This window comes from Lepisma saccharinum, chromosome 2, assembly GCF_977018435.1.
Source record: "Lepisma saccharinum chromosome 2, izLepSacc3.1, whole genome shotgun sequence".
NCBI classification, from domain to species: Eukaryota; Metazoa; Arthropoda; class Insecta; order Zygentoma; family Lepismatidae; genus Lepisma; species Lepisma saccharinum.
Window position 1 is genome coordinate 67,731,502 of NC_139230.1, and position 24,986 is coordinate 67,756,487.

Here is a 24,986-nt window from a genome sequence, read left to right on the forward strand (position 1 = left end):
AATATTCTTTTAACTGAGATCAACTTGTTTTACAGAGTTTCACGTTAGTAATCTCCTGGAGCAGTTGGATAGATGGTTGTCTTGTTATTTTTTCATCAAGAACGAAACATCATAGGTTCAAATCTCACCCACTCCTGATTATTTTTTTATTGTTATTTACCGAGTACGAAGTGTTATAATAATGCAATATTAAATCACTGTAAATATTTATGCGATGCATACGTTGGGAATGTTTCTGTTCAACTTCTTGATTTTTCAGTGATTGGCAGTATTTCTGGCAGACCTTTCTATTCATTCAGCTGCCAAAAGTTATGTTAACACACATTAAATATTTATATGTCATAAATATATGTTCGTAAACAGGATGTTGTAATCAATGTGTCCCGGGTTTTATATCAGGTGGAGGCACATTGCACTGTGGTTCGGATTCCTGTTTAAACTGTAGGTCCAGTCCCAATTAGCCTATCAACAACACACACACACACACATACCATCACACACACAAATACGATGTTCTTCACTGCAGACCTAAAATATAAGTCGGATTTTCAAATGATACAACCACAGATATTATGCTATATTCATCTGAGGAAGACCCTGATACAGGGTTGAATTGTTACATGTGAAGTGTTTTTATATCTTAATAAACTGCCTTGGTCAGCAACTTAGTGTTTTTAGTATCTGGTTTGTTTGCTATAAGGAATATAAATTATAGGAAATTATGTGTGGGTTTTAATCATTTCATAAAAACAGCAATTTTCACCTAACTGCACAATGTGTCTCATTTAGTATGTGAAGCAGGAATATGCACAAAAGGATAGACATGTGTAAAAAATACAGACAACTCTACACTAACTACAATATCCAGTCATCGGGAGTTGCAGCGATGATAAAGGAAAATAATAAAAATATTGCATTTTAAGTACAGCGTGTCCGGCTTAGAACTATAAAAGAAACTGTCCCAAAATTGGTTTGACCAAGAATTTATTGGGAATGAAGGTGTATCCTGAGGCACAATACCTTACCATTACACATCACAAAATGAGAGACATTGGCTCCGTCACTGTCACTAATAATGTCAATACACTTCTATATGGGCACCCTTAGTATCACAACATTCAACATGTACTCCAACTCCATCCAAGTGTTAAACAGCATGGTAGATGTGACACTGTTTATTCCCTTATTTATTCATGTTTTTCGTAAATGGCAATACCGTACATACACAGGTTTTGACTGTGGCCGGTATTCGTAAACTGTAGTGCATGTTTCTTTTATTATAGCTATAAGTCAGAATATTTGCATATTTGTGCAAAATAAGCCAAGTGACTGTATGAAACAGCTAGAAATGCACAAGAGATTTGCACATTGAGTGCAATGGTTTTACAAGGCCCAGTTCAGCGCAGAATTGTGCAATGTTCAGTAGCAATCTGCTGTTCTCATCAGACATCCTGCGACAAGAAAGAGGAGAGACTTTCCCTCACCTGGTCATATAACAAGGCCTTTTTTACAGCCATGGCAAGATTTCTCTGACATAAGCTTCTTCCAAGTGTCTGCTATTTCCTTCAGTGTAGAGCTTGCAACGCTCTTGTTTTTAAGAGGAAAAGACATATTGAGTGATACGAAATCTGCTTTTCATTATCAAAACCAACGTAAAAGCTTGACTTAACATGACTTGGGATTTTGAAACCCCATGTGAAAGTCTCAATGATGTTCTTGTTTCTCTTACTCACGACAATTGAGGTGTTTTCATTTCAGTTTCAAAAAGAGAGAAAGGGGAAATATGAGAATTGTTGCTTTTTTGTGTTGCTCAATTTTAGTAGTATGGTCTCCAAAGTATTTTCTTCCAAGTTTATCATTTTTATAGTGTTATTATCAGTATTATTAAAGTTATTAACACTATGTAAACTGACAATTCACAAAAGCAATATCAGCAAGAAAATGAAATACAATAACATGCTGTACTGTAGCCTTTGTGTTTACTTCGTAATTCATAAATGTCAATTTGTTATATTTAAAATTAATCAGATTTCATAATTCTCATCGTATGGGATGGCATATTTGTATTTTGTAGTTGTAAGGTCTATGGTACTGCAGTGAGCTTTTACATTGAATAGGCAATGATCTTGGCATTTATTGTGGAGAAATATTGTCCTCCCTCCCTGTTGAAAGATCAACACAGTTGTTTGACAAGTCTTGCGATGAGTACTTAAAAATGTCATGCTTTGTCACTGACAATATCTTAGTTTTGATGACCAGAAAATGTTGTGAAACATTAATATACTTTACATATAAATCTGGGTAGTTTTTTCCAATGTAGTGGAGTTGGAAAGTAATAGAATAAAACTGATCAGGTACACTGCGTTAGCAAAGCACCCAGGATTAGATTATGTCTTCTAAGTGACTACACTGGAAGCTCTACCTATGCCCCCTCTATGTGTAAAGTAGACTTAAGATAAGCTTTGATTTTTTAATTAAAGGTTTCAGTCTGAATGGAGATAAAATTGTTGAAATAAAGCTTCCTAATGTCTAAAGTATGTAGGATAAAATTTCAGATTTAAAGAATTTTGTATAACAAATGATAGTCACTAATTGGAAATTTTAACTTATTTATTACTGAAACTACATCTTACTATTGAGTATCTATTACATTTAGGTTTTATAAAAAGTTTATAAATTAGTAATATGCATATAAGATTGACTGATATTCTATGATCATGTGGAGAACAGGATCTATTTATTTTGTACACTTTTCACATTGCAAATTTACTGTGAAATTCATCTCCAAATTCTTTCAGTGCCTTTCTTCACTAGTGAATTGAGATTAATACAGGAAAATTTAAAATTAATATGGATATCATTAATTGAATATGCAATAATTTTGTTTACCATTCAGTGGATTTTTTTAGGTTATGTCTCTTAATTACTAATTCATCTAATGATTGTTAAGTAAATATCTGGTTGTGTTAGGGAAAAAGCACACTTCCTGTAGGTAGAGGCATGCATGTTCCATTTTTTATGGAAATACAAAATGAGAAATAGCATGCTGTAATGTTCATTTTTCGTATTTTTTAAAGATGTGAGTTACATTTTCCTACCATGTTTTTTCTCGAGGTGGTGCAAAATGAACTGCAGAATGCAAAATAAACTCTTAAACACTAAATTTAGAGTTTATTTACTGATGCAACACTTTCTGAAGTCTGAATTAACCTGTGAGTTATGCAGTTAATTGAAAATTTATTAATTCTGCTGTAAATATTTGAGAAGCAAAAATGTACTACTTTACACAGGAATAAACTTAATCACTGATAACTACATAAAATGTGCTATTAGAAGACAAAAAATGTTTATTTTGTGCAATAAGTATATTTTTTTAACACATGCCAATTTATATACTGCTTTTGATCCCAAAATGTTGCCAGTGTTTTGTACGGAAATCTTGATCTTTGATTCACTATAAATATGTGGCTCTACCTATAGGGTATTGATAGAACAGTTCTGATGATTTGAGTTGATTTTTTTTTTTACCCAGCAGTAAGTAACATGTAAAATGTAACTTTTTTTCCATAGTCTGGAAGATGGACGACCTCATACAAGAGCCAAATCTCAGCCATTTCGCACAGGACAACAAACTCAGTCTTCTCAAGGTATATTATCACCACTGAAAGCTACAAAAGTCAGCTCCACCATTGCAGCTGCCCATAGTAAAGAAAAGGAGACCATTTTGAGTAAAAGAACATCGAGAGCATCTACTGCATCTACCAAAAGGTAAAATCATTGACATACTTGCATACAGTATTCATAGAAGACAAGCAAGCATGTGTAAACGATAGCTAGTGAGTGTGGACATGTAAATTCTATCTGTACATTGCATGAATAGATAACAGAAGCATGTAGAAAATTTAGTTCATGGAGGCAAATTAAAAATGTATTATATCTAGTTTGTAGAATCTGCTTTCAGGTGAAAGCAAAAAATAAATATATTTTTTAGTATCAGAATATGTTTTTACCTTGATGCATTTTGTTGTATGCAATATGCAAGGTGAAAAGTTACAAGTACTTCTATTTTGTTGTGAGCCTGATTTTCTTCTCTGTTCACTTGTTTCTGCTTAATAGGAAATATACTTTCCAGACATTATAGTATTTCTATTTTTTCCTACAATAGTTCTTTCTTTTATGTTTCTTAAGTTGCTAATTGTTAATGATAGAAGTAGCTTGTAGAATAAAGAACAATTTTTATTATTCCTTTTTGTTTTTTGACTTAGTAACTAAAACTTCATACTTCATGATTGCTTGATCAGTATGTCATTAAGATAATATAGAGATTGTGAAGTATTTTTTTTCCTTTTTCCTTGTTGTAGTAAGAAAATCTTAGTGGACAACTATTTGGTAATGACATTTACAATGTACAATTTTGAAAGTATTTAGATTGAATTTGGCTATGCACAGAATATAAGTGATTTTTAAACTTGGAATTAGTATGTATTTTGGTATGTATGTAGTATGAGTTAAAATTACGTAACACACTGTTATAACAAACCAAAAGGGCAATTTAGAGTAAGAGAGTAGTTTCAACTAATAAAATAATAAACTCTATTTGTATCTTCACCTTTTTCTGTCCTAGACATACTTGGCTTCTAAGCTCTATGTATGGATCCAACAGATCGTTAAACATCAGCAAAGTCAACCTAACCCACCCTTCAAGACCCATAACACGATACTCCTTCAAAGCATCTACCACAACTTCTGGTCCTTCCCAAACCTCAATGGGCATGACGTTAAGAAGTGCAGAAAGGGTCTCCAGGTACCATAATATTCATCAGTAAGTGCAAGCTACACTTAATGTGCCTCTTGTGCTTCCGCTTCTAACAAAAACATGCATGATAACCTGATTTGAAAATATGGATTTGCTCAGCAAGCACAGTGTTTCAAGTGTCGTGTGTGGTTATTTTAGTAGTAGATTGCCAATTAAAGCTTGTATTCTGTAATCATTGAACACAATACCAGCTACTAGAATGAGTGCAACTATTTCTTTCTCACATAAAGAATTGCATTTACAGGATTTATGTTACTAGAGGGTGCTTTTCTTTAAACTTTAAATTTTCAATTGAGAACATTTTTGAAACCTTTGTTGCATCTGAAGCAAAATGTATGCATGTTATCTTGTGTTTATAATTCTTCTCTCCTTACTATTACTTTCAGATTAAATTTTAAAAATATACCGGGTGATCCGTTTGAGATGTCAGAAAAGTAAACCTTGATACATGGTAACATGTGCATGGTAACAAAGGTGGTGATCATGGCACAACAGCACACACAGTATGTCATATGGTATGCGAATTTTCGAGTATTCCATGCATGCTACTGCCGCCATGCAGCTGAAGTCTCATTTGAAACTTCCATCCTTTATGCTTATATTATAATAAACTGCTCACAGATACGTACATTAACCTCTTGTGTATAAAGGTTTACTTTTCTGACATCTCAAATGGATCACCCGATGTGTGTGTGTATGTGTATGTATATATATATATATATATATATATATATATATATATATATATATATATATATATATACACACACACACACACACACACACAGGTGAGTATAATTTTGGAACAGGCTAAGATCAAAATTTCATCACTGCACGAAAATGCATGGGCCAAGGTGACATGTGTGATTTTACCAATAAATTAGAATAAATACCATAGAGTGTGTGTGAAGAGCACCCAGGTAATGGCTTCTATTGAAGAAAATTAATCTCTGTCCACCATAATAAAGGATGTCCCCAAGAAAGGTAGAATTTCATTTAAAATAAAAACATTTTATTTATTTATTAGTTGGCAAAGTCATTACATTATTTGAAAGGGTAAACATTGCCATTAAATGTGAAATAGGATATCTGACAAATGTCCTCCATGACACATTTCACACCCTCAAATTCTTTTGACAAAATTCTGGATGCCATCCATTACTCTTCAAATTTCTGCTTTCAATTCAGGAATCATTCTTATTTTCACAGCATAAACTCTCGACTTAATAAATCCCCAGAGAAAAAAATCACACAGTATGAGGTCGCACAATCTTGGTGGCCAATTTATGAGGTCTTGACCCCATTTTTTTCCAGCTGAAATAATAAACATGCAGGGAATCAAAATATAGGAATTGTTCTATGTACCTTTCACTATTTTTCCACATAGTCACCACAGCGGTTCAGGCATTTGTCCCATCGCACCTCTAGTTTGGAGATGCCGCTGTTGTAGAATTCGGCCAGTTGATGTGGAACCACTGCCGGAAAGCTTTTTTTGCTTTGTCATCGCAAATGAACCTCTCTCCTGCCAGGAACTTCTTCAGTGGACCGAACATGTGGAAATCACTGGAGCCTAGGTCTGGACTATGCAGTGCATGCTCCAGAATCTCCCATTCGAATGACTGAAGTCTGTCGATGGTCCTGTTTGCCACATGAGGCCTGTCGTTATAGTGGAGGATAACCACATTGTCGACATCGAGAATCCCTTGACACTTTTTCCTGATGACAGCTTGCAGATGTGAGTGTGTGCCACAATAGCTGTCAGCATTGATGGTGTCACCTCGTGGCATGAAATCTATCAGGAGTGGTCCTCAGCAATCCCAGATGACTGTGAGCATCAACTTCCCGACTGATGGCATTCTGCGGAATTTCTTTGTGACAGCCGAATGTGGATGTTTCCACACCATGCTCTGCTGCTTTGATTCTGGAGTGAAATGCAATACCCATGTTTCATCTCCAGTCACAATGAGATCCAGGAAACTTGCACCCTCCTTGACGTAACGCTGCAAATGTTTCAGTGAAGCCATCATTTGCTTGCCCTTGTTCAGGTCATCCAAAAGCTTAGGTACCCACCGACATGAAACCTTGCGATACCCCAAGGATTCATGAACAATATCATAAACACGGCCATAAGAAATGCCAAGCTCCTTGGAAATGTCCTTCAGATGCACACGCCGATCTACTTTCACCATTGCATCCATGTGGGCAATGTTTTTCATTGTGAGTGAGGACACCCCCGACCGTTCATTGTCATGAAGGTCTTCTCGGCCATTTTTGAACTCGCAACACCACCACCGCAAACTTCTCAAAGCAAGACACTTGTCCCCATACGTCGGCTGCATTTCCCTATGGATCTCGATGGGCATTCATCTCTTGCTCCATAGAAAACGAATAACACTTCACTGCTCGTATGACGTGGATGTGTTGAGTCCTACAGCAGGGTGTCTACCAGTCAAGACTGTCAAGAAATCATGCTTGTGGTCAATAATTTTTGATCATTTTTACAGTATAGTCAATTTACATTGTTATATACCTGTACTGGGATTTGATAAAAGTGAGTTGTGGTTAAAATTTGTTCACTTTGATTCTTAAGAATGACATTCTTGTATGCGTGAAGTTTTGTGAAAATATTAAACAAAGGAATGTGGCAATTCTCCATCCAGAATTAAGTCTGGAGCATTAATTTTTACATGCATCAATAATTAAAGTAAGTCTAAATCTCTTGTTAAAGTACAGCTTCAGTTTCATCTTAACCAGTCTTGTGGTAGGGGTTTTTCATTGAATAAAAATATATATTTTCTTAATTTCCAACTATACCTAAGTAGCGGGCGATTAAATAAATGTTAAGAAAAAGGAAAAAAGGTCAAGTAAAAGGAAGGAAAGGTCAAGAAAAAGTCAATAATTTTGGATGTGTAATTTTTGGTAGACACCCTTTACAGCCATCTTTGCAAACTGACAGCAGCACCGTGCCGCGGAGTAGCTCAGAGTTAACGCTGGGCCGTTCCAAGAAAAACCTATTTCATTGAATGTATATCTCTGTTTCTCAATCACACTAGTATTTCGGCTGAAAAAAAAAAAATAGGGGCAAAGACTTTTTGATTTGCCCTTGTACTTCACTGTTGCGCAAGATGAGTCTTATTAAATTTCTGCCACATCAAGTGGAATGTTTCATGCACTGTACAGCCGGTGGTGCCATCCTGCTGGAACCACATGTCGTCCAAATGAGGCCACAAAAAGTCCAATATCATCTCACGATAATGTTCACCATTGACAGTCACTGCGTTTCCGGCCCCATGTTCAAATAAGAATGGCCCAATCACTTCCCCCAGTATGAAATCTTCACCAAACTGTCCCTTATTGGGTGTACATAGGCAATTCTTGAATGACCCGAGGATTTTCTATGCCCCAATGTGACAATTTTGCTTGTTGACATACTCACTAAGGTGGAAATTTGCCTCATCACTAAAGATGATTTTCTTAGTAAAATCGCTATCCACTTGTTGATTCACAAACATGTATACAGTGCAGGGTGGTTGAAAGTGTGATCTTAACTGAAATATGCCCCCAAAGGGAATCAAACTCAAAACTCCTTAAGTACTGGCAGCAAAATGCATTTTTTTAGCACTAGAATGGCGGGAGGGATCAAAGTGACCCTACCTTCACAGTTTCTTTGATAACTCCAGTTTTTCTTATTTTTTCCTCGAAATTTTGTGACCTTTCATAATTCTTTGTCCTTTTTAAGATGGTATATTTAAATCTACAAAATATAATTTATTTCTGTAATATTTCATGTTGTAACCCTAGAACAGCGGGAGGGGTCATTTTGGCCCCTAATTTCAGACGTGTCATTGCAGAGAAAGAATGTTCAGCTGTAGCCGAATACAGTGGCACACACTGTGCAATATTAAACTTTTTTGTACAACTGAAAATTAATATCTACCCAGGGTGCGATTTGTGCTCTCAACCTTTTGCCCCCTCCAAGTTACGTGTATGCTTTCAGATCTTCAGAAAATGTATACTGAAGAAATGAATTAGGGAAACGAAAAATTCCGAACTATTACAAAATTTAGAACTTGATAAATTATTGAATTATTCTTGATCTCTATGTTGGCTTAAGATTAAAGTCGACCTTTTATTAAAATGATTATCAAACACACCTGAAGAGAAGGTCTGACTTAAACAAATTATAAGAAAAGCGCATACTTATACTAAATAATGGGGTGAAGGATACAGAAAGTTGCAATTTATGTGATGTATTTATTCAATTATTCTCTAAAAGTAGACTTTTGAAAGAGGGTTCACAACCTACCCCTATCTAACTACACCCATGATTCTGGAGTCTTAAGTTGTCATTGATTATATTTTTTTTTATTTGTAATCAAAATATATTGGAAACCAATGATAATACGTGAAGCACAGATAATAATATAAATTAAAAAGATGTTCCCATTCTAAAATAATTATAATTTTTAAATGTGTTTCTTATGAGGGGTCAAAATGACCCCTTTCCGCTGTTCTAGGGGTTATCATATCCTTCGCCATTCTAGTGTTAAATAGGGATGATATGACCATAAATGGAGCGTATGACTTTTGGCAAATCAATACAATATTATTATTTTAAAAAAAATATATTTTCACATATCTAACCTATGTTTAAAAAATAAAATAGGATAGGTGGTGGTGGGATAGTCCCGTTACCCTCTCTGGGTCCATCACTGCATACATGTTTATGTATTTTACATAAAGGCTACATTTAGGCTTACACCTGACAATTAGATCAATAATTTCCTATGCTCCTATCACCATTGCAATGACATGAGCAACAGAAAATCCACATGAAAAGATTCTCTCGGGCTATCGACCAGGTGAGTTGTGGAAAATATTCCAAGCTTTCGAGAGCTTACGTCACTCTCATCTTCAGGGTAGAAGTGCAGTCCTGAGTGTCAACCCAGTGTATATACAGGGTGGGAAATAACCTTTTGCTAGGGGTCTGCAGGAAAAAGTAACAACAATTAAGAAATTATGGTAATACCAAATGTTTACTACAACAATTGTGGTTCCAAAAACAAAATTAAAAGTTAGTTCACGACAAAGCACCTTGCTTCAAGGCAAATGCTAAAACCAAGACCTTCTTCGGCGAAGTGGCATTGACTTCTTCAGCAGTTCTGAATGGCCAGGTGCATCACCGGACCTCAATGCAGCAGAGCACTTTGGGGCTATTCTGAAGGATGCAGTTGAGTCCTTGATGATAGTGGAACCCGGACCGGACCGCTATTCCCGGCCAACACTCCTTGCACATCTGGAACAAGTCCTCCGTGACATGGAATGGAATACGGACTGTTTGCGAATCTTCTGAGCTCCTACCCTGATCGTCTTCGTGCTGTGAGAGAAGCAAACGGCGGACATACTAACTTTTAATTTTGTTTTTGTAACCACAATTGTCGTAGTAAACATTTGGTATTACCATAATTTCTCAATTGTTGTTACTTTTTACTGTGGACCCCTAGCAAAAGGTTATTTCCCACCCTATACATTCATGAAGGGGGTTTGCTGGTGAATATGGTGGATCAATCTGGTGCCAAGCACTGCTCGTCGACTATCGCTGGCCAAGCTGGGTCCAGTTCGAGCCCCTGTCGCGATTGAGATTCTCCTTTTCCCCATGAATAACTATTGCTTCTTTTATGATGCGATCCCAGTAGATTGAAGAATTGGCTATAATTTCTGTGTTGCTGAAATCTGGTCTATGGCCCTCGTTGATTGAATGTTCCGCTAGTCCCGACTTTTCCGGATTGAAATTCTTGATGTAGCTTTGGTGTTCTTTGCAGCGCTGTTCTATTGTCCTGCCCATCTGCCCAATGTATGCTTTATCACATTTGCATATAATACGGTAAACTCCAGGTGTTTTAAGTCCTAATTTTTCCTTGGGGTTACATGGTAGGCTTCTGATATTTGGCGGTGGTTTGTGAATGGTTTTTATGTTGTGCTTCCTGAGAATTTGGCTTATAATTCCGGAGAGATTTCCGATGTATAGTAGGATGGCTATCTTCATGAAAGCTTCGTCCTGGTTCCCTGGAGTTTCTAGATTCCCTGGTGTGTGTGTGTGTCCAGATTCCCTGATGTGATGGTCTTCTTGGACAGTACTCGTTTTAATGTTTTATTGATATTGTGTTCCGAGTACGCATTCGGTCTAAAAGTCATGCGAAGATGCTGTATTTCTTCTGATAGATGCTCCATGTCACTGATGGAGATGGCCCAGTGGAATAAGGTGGATAGTACTGTAGCTCGTTGAGCCGCATCCACATATTTATGGCAATGTATTATTTCAAATCCTATATGTACACATCATAGCACGTTACAAGATTGTGTATACAAGTCTGTCTGTTCACACCACAGCATTATTTTTTTTTCCTTCTGAATATTCCTGCCCCAATTAACATTGGCTCTTGTGGAAATTCAGCATTTCGGGCACTCATATCATGGCCATTGGAGCTTCAATTTACATCAGCCAGGAGACTCCTTCTATCCCTCTATGCATATATCAGGGTGAGTCAAATGTTCGTTCATTTTTTCACATGGACATTGAGACTGGAGACACAAGGCGATACATTGGACTTATTCAGCAAAGTATAGGCCATTCTGTTGTGTGGTCTTCTACCAACGTTCCGTGAGAGCCACGACAATACCATTCAGCTGGTTTCGAGGCCATAAACTCGCGCACCCCTGTTTCCATAGCATCCATTGTGTCGAACTGTCATCCTTGCAGGAAATGCTCGAGAGAGCAAAACAAATGGTAATCGGATGGCATGAGATCAGGGCTGTACAGGGGATGAGGCAACACTTCAATTCCCTCCAAGTCCTGCAGTTTCTAGGTAACAATTCATGACTGGTTACATGGGGCATTATCGATCTGCAACAAGGCTCTCTTCCGATGCATCAATGTTGGATACTTCTGGAGCATAGCATCATGGACCTGCTGCAGTTGTACAACGTAAAGGTTCCCATCGACAGCACGACCATCTGGCACAAGTTCCCAGAAAACTGAACCATCGATACTCCACCATATGCACAAATGACCTTCTTTTCAAACCATCCCTTTAAACAAGTGCCATTGTTTCTTGCCGTGGCCGCAACCACTACTACCACAGGCAGAATATTGTAGAATGATCCACTTTTCATCACCTGTGACAATTCGATGCTAAAAGTTGTAGTCAAGTGGATTTTGAAGTGAATTGTTCACAGGTGGAGACTTGTCATTGCCTGTTGTGGTGTCAACTCGTGGTGTACAAGTCGAGGCTGTTGAGAGACAAAACCCATTTGGGATAATCCAATCTGTCGTGCCAGTTGCCGTTACTGATGCTTGCATCGGCTGTCATGTGCTGTAGCAGGGCATCTGCATCCATGGCACCCTGTCTCCAAAATTGGAGCTTGTCTTCCACACTAATATCCCCAGACGAGAACCGCTTGAACCATTTCTGTGCTGTCCTAATGTTCACTGTGCCCTCATCTTCCACCACACAAATTTCCCTCGCATCTTTCACCCCTTTTTCCAATAATATCATAAGATACACACGGCCAATTTGTCGACCTCCATGATGGACCACAGAAATTGCACTGTGCCTTGTCGAAATGCATTGTGCCTGTGTGAATGTATGCACCAGTTGACCTGCATGTCCCATGCCCACTGCGAGGTGCTCGCTTGGCTTTCCATGCTTTTTCTCTGGCTTCACTGTTTCCCTCCCACGTGAAAAAACGAACGAACTTTTGACTCAACCTGGCATTCTGTCTCATTGGATTTTACACTTGCATTGTATCTTCCCCAGTGGGTTGTGGATGGAAGAGTGCCTCAAATTTTAAATGAGAAATGGTGGTTGAGTTGAGTCTTAGATGTCACTAATTTCAAACAGCTTATGAGAAGAACCCAATTTATAAGGACCCAGTTTTTGAATGCCCCAATATTATTATTATTTTAAATACGTGTGAGAATAAGAGAGAGGATGAAATTGCTTGCAAGTAATGTGTTTCCACATGCAAAAAGTGATATACAAGCCCTAAATAATTGGACTAGTTTTGGAAATTTTAGGTAGCAGAAAGATACCTTATCAAAACAAACCAGACATATGTTATTCCCAGCATATTTAGTTATTTACATGGCAAAACAAAGATATACAGGGTGTCATTTTAATGGCACACACGGACCACAGAAACATATAGAGGACATCAAAACAAACAACTTTTCTCAGTAACATTTTTCTCATTGGTGCATCGTTTCGGCATTACATTCGTTCAATAAATCGTATTTTGCTGCCTTAATGCTGGCAACCACACACAACATTTGATTGCATTTGAGATGTCATTTCCTGTTGTGAAGTGATGCATCCCATGATTGCCAGAAAAACACATATTCTGTGAAAAATGACATAGCTACAATCAGCCACATTATGTACCGTGAAACAAAGCAAGAAAACACCTTCTGTAACCCAACAGGAAGTGAACAAACTATACGAAAAATGGTAGAAAGAAAAAGGAATTCAAATGGAAGTGGTAATACCGAATTTTGTCTCAGCTTACATATCAAATAGTTGCAAATCTCGTTGCCAAGTTGGTATCTACAATTTAGTCTATCCACTTTGTCCTTCTGATACTCGTTGTCTGTGATACACTGAACAGTTGACAAAATAGAAATGAAAAAATCAAAATTCCAAAGGTAAGTAACACATAATGTAATGCATATTCAGGGCATTATGCAACAAGGGGTAAAAATAGTTTAAAATAAAGGGATATAAGTAGTAGTAAAACAAGCTCTCGGACGACTTTGTTTATCTACTCACCGGATATACATGCAATAGTTTGCAACTGTGAATATGGCAGTATATTCGCTGCTGATTCATTATTAGGTTGTTACTGTTGTTGTACGTGTTTTAGACATAATGTTACAATGTGAACCTCTGATACTTCCGTTATCAGCACCACAATCCCACAACACATGTATCAGGACAAATTGATATACACACCTGTAGATATCAACCTTGCAACGAGAGTTGCAAATATTTGACATGTAGCTGGGCGAAAACAGCCAGATGTAAACTGTAATTTCAATCAAATTTGTTGTTGTTGATGATGATTATATTTGACATGTAGGCTTAGAGACAAAATTCGATATTGCCACTTCATTTTGAATATGTTGTTTTTCTACCATTTTACATATCGTTGGTTCACTTCCCCCTTACCCTGGGATGACTGCTGATATTCTGGCTGGTAGGCTGTGTTTCCCTAGATGTTCAGTCTACTGGAGGCATTCCTATCTTCGTTTTACAGCTCATAATGTGGTTGGTAGTCTGTCATTTTCCCCAAAATTTGTGTGTGTCCTTGCAACACTGCAGTGCTCTGTTTTGCCGCAGAAAATGGCATCACAGATGTTATCAAATGTTGTGTTGGGTTGCCAGTATTCAGGCAGCAAAACAGGCTTTTTTCAACGACTGTAGCACCAAAACGATGCACCAACGAGAAAAATGTTACTGAGAGAAGTTATTTGTTTTGATGTCCTCTATACGTTTCTGTGGTCCATGGGTGCCATTAAAATTACATTCTGTATATGAATTATATGTTAGAAATAACAAAATGCCAGAAATGATCAGAAATTTTACCAATAAACTAATGTATTGGTATACCTAAAATGGGTTGATATGGATAGTCTAATAAGTGTAGTCCCATTCTTGCTATTCAGTGGATGATGTTGGATGGCAACAGAAAGTCTGTCATTAATTACAGCCCTTGTTGAATGTTGGCCTGTCGGCCTCCCTCATTTACAATTCTTCTTCACACTCTAATCTTCATAGTCCTCAAGTCTTCAACATTAGTCAACACATTCATGGAAATTAGAAAAATGGAGCATTCACTTTTAATAAGGGCTGAAATTCCACTCAGTGGTTTAGAATGTGGTGCAGACAAGGTTGATATAGAGCAACCACAAGGAAGAAAACCTTGGACGAAAAGCCCCCGTGCAGCTTTCCCTTCTTCTATTCAACTCTGGCCATAAGGAAGCATGGTCCACTCTCCCCCTCCCCTCCCCTCCATGAGGGAGTATGGTGCACAGGAGTTGTGGGTCTGTGCAAGTTTCTTTGCTTGTGGTTCCATTATAGTGTGTCATCAGTTTGCTTTTTTATGGAATTATTTAAAGTAGTTGTTCTTCCATTGCTCTAGATGAACATGTAGATATGCAGATGTGGGATTTATCTTGGGCAGGCAGCACTTGAAGGCTTCTTTTGAAATATAGAAAGAATAACATCATATTTGTTGTTATCATAGTCAGCTGTGTCAGAATATGATCTAGTGTATTATTGAAAACCATTTTCTAAGAGAAACTTTCTCTCTTCTGCTATTTCTCCTAATGTTGTTTGAGTTCTTTTCACTCTTACTTTAATTATTACTTAGTACGGGTGTGAGAAGAAACACACATACATACTGCATCTATATGGAATTCCAAATGCTTACATATTTCTTTGCTTGATGCTGTGTTCCATCCTGTGTAAGCCTGTTTTTCATTTTGGTACCATGGGAATTATTAGTTTTTATTGCACCATGCAGAATTGCCCTTTTTAATTTCATTGACTGATTTTTTTTTAAAAATATAGAATAGATGATGTTAAGATATTCTTTTATTTCTCTCTCATGTACTTCAACATTTCCATAAAAGTTTTCTTCAAATATCATTTTCTTGTCTATAAAGTGAAGAGGAATTGACTAAGGTTTACATATTTGTTTCTTTGGGAGGCTAGATTTGGTTTTCTTTTTCATTGTAAACTCCGTCCTTTTTTCCAAGTAAGTAGCATGTGAATATGTAATTTGAGTTCATTCATTCCTGTTTCTTTTAATTGTTCTAATTTATGAGGGCCTCCCCAATGGTATAGTGGTAGTGTCTTTGCCTTGTAATCAAGGGGTCCCAGGTTCGATACCCGGTGGAGGCACATGGTGGTTCGGATCCCACTTTGAACTGTAGGTCCAGTCCTGATTAGCCCTACTGTGCATAAAGTGGACTTAAAACACCAAATCAATCAATCCTAATTTATGAAAACCTTACCTTGCAAGTGATAATCTCTCTCTTTCTTCCATTCATTCATTTCTTCATTTGGCTTCTCTGAGGGTCATTTGAATATGAACAAGCATTTGTCTGGAACACCTGAAAGCATAGCATGATATTTTTCAATGTAATTGTCATATCATGAAATACACTCTAGCCAACATTCTGGCATCTTGTAAATACCACTTTCAAAGAAGCTTGTCTGGTTGTCCACATATCCAACTGTGCACAGCTGTAATGACTTCATTGCATACAGATATACTAACGCCAGTAGTAGTATACAGATATTATACTAGATTTCTGAAAACTTGGAAAATGTATAAACTACAGGCTTCCCTGTGACTTAAGCTAGTGACACCACTGCTTCCAAGCCAGGGTTTCAAATGCGATGCTGGATCTAAACTGGCCACCAAGCATCATTCTCCTCCAAGAATCTGGATGCCTTGTGAATGACAGCTAAAAACAGAAAGTCATCCTCTAAGAGAAAATCATAAATTCACCACCTGTACTGGTCTTATATGTGTGAAGGAGCTATACAGATCCAAGTTTTCTGTATGAGGTTCACAGTGTCAATTCCTTCCTTTTGGTTAGCTCTGTGTAGTTCATTTCGGAGAAAGATGTTTTGTGATTAAACATACTGCCAGGAAATAGTGTCAAAAATAGAGCATGAGTTCATGCTGCTGAAACAGTTTTTTTTCTCAACATACTTGGAAGTGAAAAATAAAATAAACAAATAAGAATCATTGAGCATTCTTAAATTTCTCATATTGTACTGCTGGATGATGGTAATGGTTAACTGATCATCAACCATATTAATATTAATAAATTGAAAAAACCGACAGATAGAAGCAGAGAAATGTTGTGTTTTGTCACAGATAGTGGTAATTTAATACAGTTATGCACCTGTCTGAGAAAAATTTGTTTCCTAGTTGCTGCTTCCAGATCACAAAATTTTATGTGAGAACTGTAGTTTTGAGGAATCTATAAAATTATGGACAATTTTACCATTATCCTTTTATCAATGTAATCGTTACAGCAAAGGTAAAGTTTCCCATGCAAAAAGCACTGTGCCATGAACACATTTAGGGGGTGTGGGGTTTAGGGCCCCACACATTCTCGATCTCTGCCATTTTGGAGGTGATGTGATCAGCACCGCACTAAGGGTGCCTCTCCTCCCCAGGGTTGCCCACAGGTACCCATTGATTTGAGGCTGGGTGACCCCAGAGCTGCTTTTATGCGGGAACAATGCCGGAAGAGTTCCGACCTTAGATCACCCACACCAGGTTGAACCTGGGTCTTCAACGTGGTAGTCAGATGTCATACCAACCAGACCACTGTGGCTCTTATCTATATCATTACAGTAGCAAGTGTTAATATCTGCCTCATCCCTAATACGAGGGCAAATCAAAAAGTCTTTCCGCCTAATTTTTTTCTAGCTTGTTATAAGTGTTATTACAAAGGCGAGATATACGAGCGATGCAGTAGGCTTTCCTTGGAATGGCCCTATTGTAACTTCCAATTTCTTCCATGGCACGGCCCTGTTATCAGTTGGCAAAGCTGGTTGGAGTGCTTAGGAAGTCCACCCCATATGAGCAGCGAAGTGTTATTAGTTTTTATGATTTATTAGTTTTTATGATGCAAAGGACAAACAGCCACAGATATCTGCAGGGAAATGGAGCCAGTGCATGGGGACAAGTGTTTATCAGTGCAAAGTGTGTAGTGGTGGTGCAAGGAGTTTGAAAATTGATAGGAAAATGTGGAGGACAATGAGCGATCGGGCTGACTTCATTCCTAGCTGACACCAGACAACTTTACCCGTGTTGATGAAATGGTGAAAGCTGATCGACGTGTTCATCTGAAGGACATTGCCACTGAACTTGGCATTTCCTATGGGTCCCTTTTTTAAGAATTGTGATGAAGTACTGTTTTTGACTTAGATCATGCATTTTTGTCTTCCCCATCTTGTTCAAAAATCTGGATTACTAAAATTAATAATTCTGCAATGAACTTAGTGGATGATGACATGGACGTCCGCAGGATTTCTTCCAGGGAGGGGCAAGCAAGGTAATTTTTTTCCAGGGGGAGCAAAGGACACATATTTTCCTCCAAAATAGTGATGCCCTCTCAAAAAACACTATTTCAGTCTGAAATTATCATGTTTCTTCAACAAATTTATAATAATTAACATAAATTACTGTGATTGAAATGAAACTATGTGTGAAATATATAATTTTTAGGTACACATTCATTTTCCAGGGAGGACCATGCCCCCCCCTTGCCCCACCCCTTCCAGATGCCCATGGATGATGACTAAATCAAAGACCTTAAGAGAAAATCATAGTCACATTAGTAACTTTTACACATATTTTCCTGTCCATGTTCTGATATTCATATTTATTATTATTTGCATCTACTTTGAATACATGTTGTTGCTGTTTTGTGTGTGTATTAAAAGTGGGAATGAGCACATGTACTTGCATGGAGATGATTGATGCACTTGATGCATGTTAACTTTTTTGCGATGTTTTATTTTCTCAAAGTTTCAGTGTGTTATTTGAGGAATTGAGGAATTTATAATTAATAGCATCTGCAGTTCATGGTATTGGACATTCAACAGAATGGTCATGTTGTACAAATATCCTGGAAAGGGACCTTAATTGGAGAATTTGCTGACATATGTACATTTATTAATTTTACAGCTCTCAAAATCCTGGTGTTTTGATTGTTGTTTTCAATATTGTCACTTTTTTCTAGTTTACATGTACAAATTTTCCTCTTATTCATATACTATATTACACTAAATTTATAGCGATGAGGCACAGTTTCATATTTATTTAAATTCTGTCAAAATGCTTGTGACAATTAGAAGTAACGAGATGAACAAGTTCTAGGTTATGTATTTATCATCACGTTTAAGTTGTAAGCTGATCTTTAAGTTGGTTACTAAGTTGAATAAAGTTTATTAAAATTTCTAGAGAAAAAGTAATATTTCATTAATATTGTCCATTTAAAATGCCAGTTGCTGGGATCTCTCTCTTGCTCCTCGTGCTTTATGAAGGCAACTACATTTAAAAAAAAAAAACCTCAAAAGTGCTAATCCTTGCACATACAACACAGTACCTGAAATCCTTTTGATAGGTTATTTCAATGGCACTTTAGTTTCTATCAACTGTAGGTTCTCTGATTGGACTGTTGGTGTTCCTTGTATTCATGATTCATTTTTACTTTTGCAAATTGAGTATATCTACTTTTATAATGGTGTCCTACTTTCTTCCTTGGCTAATGATGGTAGTTAGCTCTGTTTTGTGTAGGAGTGGGTTCTGAGAGCCCATGTTATGTGTATTCATGTGTCCTGGCAGATCATTTTATAAGGAGGGAGGTGGAACATGTTTGTTTTGCCATTTTCTTATAATTTCTGACTTTTGGAATTGATTCTAGCTTCCTTAGAATAATATACCACATTTGATGTTACTATGCATCCATCTCAACTGATATTGTCTTTACCTACCTGACAGTAGGTTTTGAGTGTTAGTGTTAGAATAGGTAGAAAATATATATTGTTCAATTAAGATTTCATTCTAATAAATAATTGACTTCCCTGTAGCCACAGTGCAAGTGGTCCCAAATGTGGTGGGAGCTCCAAAATTGGTGTTGACTGCATTGAGTGGACAATTGCAGAGCTATTTAGTAGCAGAAGTAGCAGACTCTGGTCTCAAAAGTCGGATAAAAACGGTGAAAATCCACTTGACAGGTGTTGGCCTCAAGAGCTCTTGAACATTGGTGGGATTCACACATTCTTGCCTGTGTGCTGCTGGTGTAGCATTCCAACAGTGTTATAGTAACGTCTGAAGGCTGTAGAGCTGTTTAGATTCTGAGAGAGAGAACTTTTTCGTAAGGGGATAGGGGTGCAAGGGGTGACTTCCAAAAACACCCAAATGTCATCCTCCCTTCCACGTAGTACACCCTGAACTGCATTTTGCAGACTAGCAAGGCTCTGGCATCTGCACCCATGGCCACTATAATCCTTTGTGTTGTCCATTTGTGTTTGTGATTGTTTTTCCATCCATTTCATTTGATAACCAAGTGGCAGAAACATGAAGTAAAATAAACTTAAACAATGAATCACAAGAGTTAGCAGTGTTGGGGTGATGAGGTACTGCAATGTATTGTAGTTCAGCTGTGACATGTCACAAAAAAATATGGATATACTGGATTCAATTTTCCAGTTCCTTCTGTACTCTGTGATGCACTGCATTTAAAGGAAAGATCAACGTAGGTTCCAATTTCTTTATTTTTCTATTTTGAATTGTACTTTTACATCCAATGTACAACTTCAACATGTTCAGCCCAGTAGTTTTATTTCTAGCTATTAAGGCTAATGTATTCTCAAGTAATTGTCTGAGGCTACTTAAAATTGGTACTTGTATTGTCACTTGTATTCCACATTGTGACAGCCTCATTTAAAGTCAATGGGTCATTACAATATAGAAGTTTCTGCAAGGCTCAATACAGGAAAGTATGTCAAATGGTGTCAAATGATAGAGAGATTTTTGTCAGGTTATTTACCAGGTGAGTTCCAGAAAGGTTTCCTAGCTTTCAAGAGGCATCATCAGTGTAATTTTCAGGGATTGAAGTGCAGTCAGCAGTCAACACAGTTCATCTGGGTTGGATGTGCTTGGGTTGCCTGTATTGAGTTTCAAATACCAGGTTTTGGTATTTGATGCATACCAAAAAATATCAATATACTGAAAATTCTAGGTATACCAGAAATACTGAAAGTACCAAAATTCCAATTTTCAGTGTATTAAGTTTTATTAGTGTCTTGGTACATACAGCTTGATATTTCCTGCAACCCCCTTGTATTGCAGCTTCCTCTTAACAGATACAATAGCGGCAACACCATAATATCAAACATAGTGTGAAACTTTTTCTTCTTCTTTCTTTCGGTCCTGCCACTTGTTGAGGAACTCAATCACCACTTATTAATTGTCTTGTCATTTTAACAATCGGCTACCTGCAAAAGTCTTCCTTAATTTTCGAATGGGCATGAGTGAAGTGGTGATGATAAAGTTGGTAGTGTGAGCCACCTTCCAAAGAGAAGCTGGTACCTCCCCAAACACCCCAGTGACCTTCCCAGTTTTTAGCGGGAGAAAGGTTTTCACTATCAATATATAGTGGCATTGTGTTTGAGATGAAAGCATTTTATTATTCAATGTCCTGGGGGGGGGGGGAGACAGGTTTTACATTTTGATAAATGTTGTCATCATTACAATATGTACCTGCTTATTACTGTTAATTACGTCATATAAGTTAGCACAGGAATCTGTCAACAAAAAATTGTTTGAAACTGCTCCAGCTGAAAAAGTTAGAATTTGCACATTCATGGTTTTGACTTTGGTGTGATGTTCTGTGGTGTTCTGTATTAATTCTCAAACTTTCGAGAATTTTGTCACCCACTCCCATTATATCTGTCACTCTGCCCACTCTTAAGACCCCCTTCTAAAAGAAGAAAGAAAATATGCAGAAATATGTTGTTTCTTTACAAGTTCTTATGGTGTGTCACATTCTGTTACCCCAGTATAATTTAATTCATTCATTAATTATTCCATTATATGAAGAGACACCGGAACAGGTGTAACAAGTGCGAGCACTTTCATTTTTTTTTTACCCATTGGCGCTAATTTTGATATTGAATTGTTTAATATTAAACAGCTGGTAGTAAAGAAATATGTACATGGAATATAAATATGTAAATATAACATCCTCATTTATTCTGCTCAAACCATGAATTTTTTAAAATAATATTTTTTTTGAATATGTATGTTCTTCACCAGGGTTGCTTCTGGTGAACAGAAATAGATCAAATTACTGACGTGTAGTACAGCACATATTTAAAAAATTAAAATTTGTTTGTACATGTAGCTCAAAATTATAAGAAACTTCTATTAATCCTGCTTTGTTTGTTATTACAGTACACGTACATCATCTACAAGGAACTGCAAGACTGCATTTATTAGATGACTAAATAAACTTCCCTCCATTCAAACCCAAGGAGCTCCTCAGGTTGATGCCAGAAACAGGAATTGCCCACGTCAAAGAAAATGTGCTTTAAAGAAAGATGAACCAGGCTCTGGTGTGGAAAATAGTTCAAACGTTACATTGACAGAAGGGATTAAGTCTGTATTGGCTCCTGCCAGCATTTTACCAATAATTCCATCTCAGAGGAATATAAAATTAATGCTGCTTGAACCGTTGTCTGCAGATATAGATGACAATGGAAATTCAGTTCATTGCAAACAAGCAGAAGTAGAGAATGAAGAATACGCACCGAAAACTTCGTCGTGTACTAAGAGATCACTAAGTGCTAGTCGGGAAAAGCAATCACCACGAATGGCAAAGGCATTACGCAGACCAAAAAGTAGTGCAACAGTTTCAGAATTTAGCACCTTTGGTGTTAAAGATGAACTATCTCCAGAACTTGAAGTTTGCAAGGAATATTTGCCAGGAATTAATTTACCCAATTCTTGGCAATCAGTGTGTACAGAAAGCCACCAGACTTCAAAACCCATTTCTGGAAAGAAATTTGTTTTGCCAAAGCTTAAAGTCAGAGACAGGAAAATTTTGCACAAGGAATTTATTGACAGTAATACAAATATATTTAAACATAAAATAGTGAAACGAACTACTGTAACAAGCATCAGACGAACTACTATGTCCAAGAAAAGAAAATCACTTGAAAAGGAACCTGAATGAATGAATGAAAATGTTTGCATTTTCTAAATTATTTATTTTTAATGTACATACACGTGTAATTTGTCCACAAAGATATTTTAATGTCTACGTGTTCATCAAGCGTTTGCGTGTAGATGCATGTGCTAATGTGTACATGAATGGATTCATGATTTTTTCATGAATATACATGTGTTTTATATGCATGTGTATATGCATATTGTGTGTGTGTGTGTTTTGGGGAGGGGGGTTAAATAGCATATGCTTTAAACTATTAGCATAACTGTTAGTTTTGTTTGTTAAAAATAATCATTATTAAACATGACTAGTGCCAGATGTTTTAATTTAACATGTAGCGTGTGTGTTGCTAATCAAGATCTTGTGTGAGTCAGTGGCACTTGGGATTTACAAATACAGTAAATTGTAAGTAAAACTGATGGGGTAGATAAAACTGATTTAATGTGTAAAAGCAATGAATTTGAATGTATTGCATAATTTTCAGACTTATTCTGTAGTAGAAAATAATTTTATCCTGGCAAGGGGTTGTTATGAGAATAAAATTTATCTTGCAAATTAAAACGTGTGTGGAGACAGGCAGTCTAATTGTATTGTTATACGATACAATTAGAATACATTGGGATGAAACCACTTCACAATATCAAGCAATTCTTGCATGTACCTTTCTTAGAGCAGGCATAGTGGTCCACAGTAGCACAAAGTTGCCAAGAGCATACATGTAATTTGATCTGTAATTATCCATTTGCTCTCTTTTGCATTTCCTGATAGAAGTTTTGGTCTTTTAAAGAAAAAAGTTGTAAAGCTATGGCAATAGATTCACCAATGAAAAAGTGAGGTTTGTAAGAGCTCAGCAGAATGACTGTGGTAAGAACTCTACCAGCTCTTGGTAGCAGGTACCAATACATGCTTCTGCTGTCACCTTAGAATGAAGGGTGTCTGGATTTGATTCCGAATGGTGGTTCAGGTTCTAATTTTAAACTGTCAGGCCCAATCCTGATAGAAAAGCTGTGCACAAAGCAGGGTTAATACAAACTTTGGTTATACTGGTGACTGCCAATCATCATCTGGGGGCTTCCTGGTGGGAACATAATTTCATTTGCAAAGTAAACATTGTCAGGAATAATCCTACCTTTGCATGTGTGTTACTAAAGAACTAATTGTCCCCTCCCCCCTTGAAATTCTTTTATAGCTTTGTTTCCTTTTTTGTTATTTTTAATTTTGGGTTCTATCTGGAGAACAAACTTGGCACTTTTAGGTTTGGCAACATTTGGTGTATCAGACCCTCATTTGTTTTGCCTGCAAGCAGTGTTTGGCTCCTTGAGACATGGAACTAAATAAATAATGTGAGCAGTACACACTAGAAGTCATTGATCTCCAGCTGTCAGTTACTGATATATACTAGAGATATTTACATAGATTCCTTGTACAGTTGTTTGCACTGCAGATTTCTATTGTTGTTGTTACAATAATTGTTCATGTGAGTACCATTAAATGATGGAACATCAGATTGCAAATTAAACCTTTTGCTTTTAAGCAAGGAAGATGGGGTGGGGGCATGCACCAATTTTACCTCTGTTTTCTTGTTCTAGATGAAGTTATGGAACAAACTTTTAAATCCATTTTACCCTGCATTAGGCACTACATTCTGTAACATACTTAGTCACGTGGGTGATGTGTCAACCAACCCTTTAGCTGTCTTTAAATGTGGAATTTGCAGTGAGTACTGTGCATGTGTGCTGAATGTTCTTTCTTTGTGTTTGTTCTAAGCTCAGATGCATAGTACTGCTGCACTTCTAAGACATAATATTATAAAATTATCAATGAGCTTGAGTGCAAGTGGTCAGTTTTACAATAATCACATCTATTTAATGTTTACAAATGAAAATCCTTGGTTTGCCAGGTGGTATTATTGTCTACAGTGGAAATCCCCAGCACCCTCATAATTCTCACCGTGGAAAGAGTACGTCTGTTTCTTACTCTGATTTCTTTACATTTATTGACCACCCTGCCTGACTTACATAGGTATTTCAAGTTGTGCCTGTGGACACAGCTCAATCTCAAATGTGAATTTTCTGTGAAAAGGGGTGACATTTAGTCTCATGATGACCTCTTGTTCATGGCAAATAGATCTTCATGAAAGATTGCATGGTGTGAAATTTGTGGGGAGAAGAAAAGTAACCATGTTCCTCTAGCTGATATGTCTCAGTGTTTGTTTCAAAATTCAAATTCTGTATATTTGCTATTTGTATTTTTTTTTTTTCATGTTATGCAAGATGCTCCCTGCTAGCTGTCTAGAATATAGTTTTATATCCTTAACATGCTAGCTAGTCAGAGAAAACTGATGTCAAG

At 37.0% G+C, this 24,986-nt stretch overlaps 1 protein-coding gene across 2 annotated transcripts in view; it reads left to right on the forward strand.

Annotated features, from left to right (window-relative positions):
• Positions 1 to 24,228, forward strand: part of Cdc14 (cell division cycle protein 14) — a 176,625-nt gene extending 152,397 nt beyond the window's left edge. The window contains exons 11-13 of one of the 2 annotated variants that reach the window (XM_083117429.1): positions 3,571 to 3,768; positions 4,625 to 4,822; positions 21,863 to 24,228. In XM_083117429.1, coding sequence (XP_082973555.1) covers positions 3,571 to 3,768; positions 4,625 to 4,822; positions 21,863 to 21,911 — 445 coding nt within the window. In that variant the 3' untranslated portion in view covers positions 21,912 to 24,228. The remainder of the gene's footprint in view (positions 1 to 3,570; positions 3,769 to 4,624; positions 4,823 to 21,862) is intronic. The other variant, XM_083117430.1, reaches the window with a different exon arrangement.
• Positions 24,229 to 24,986: the final 758 nt, after the last annotated feature.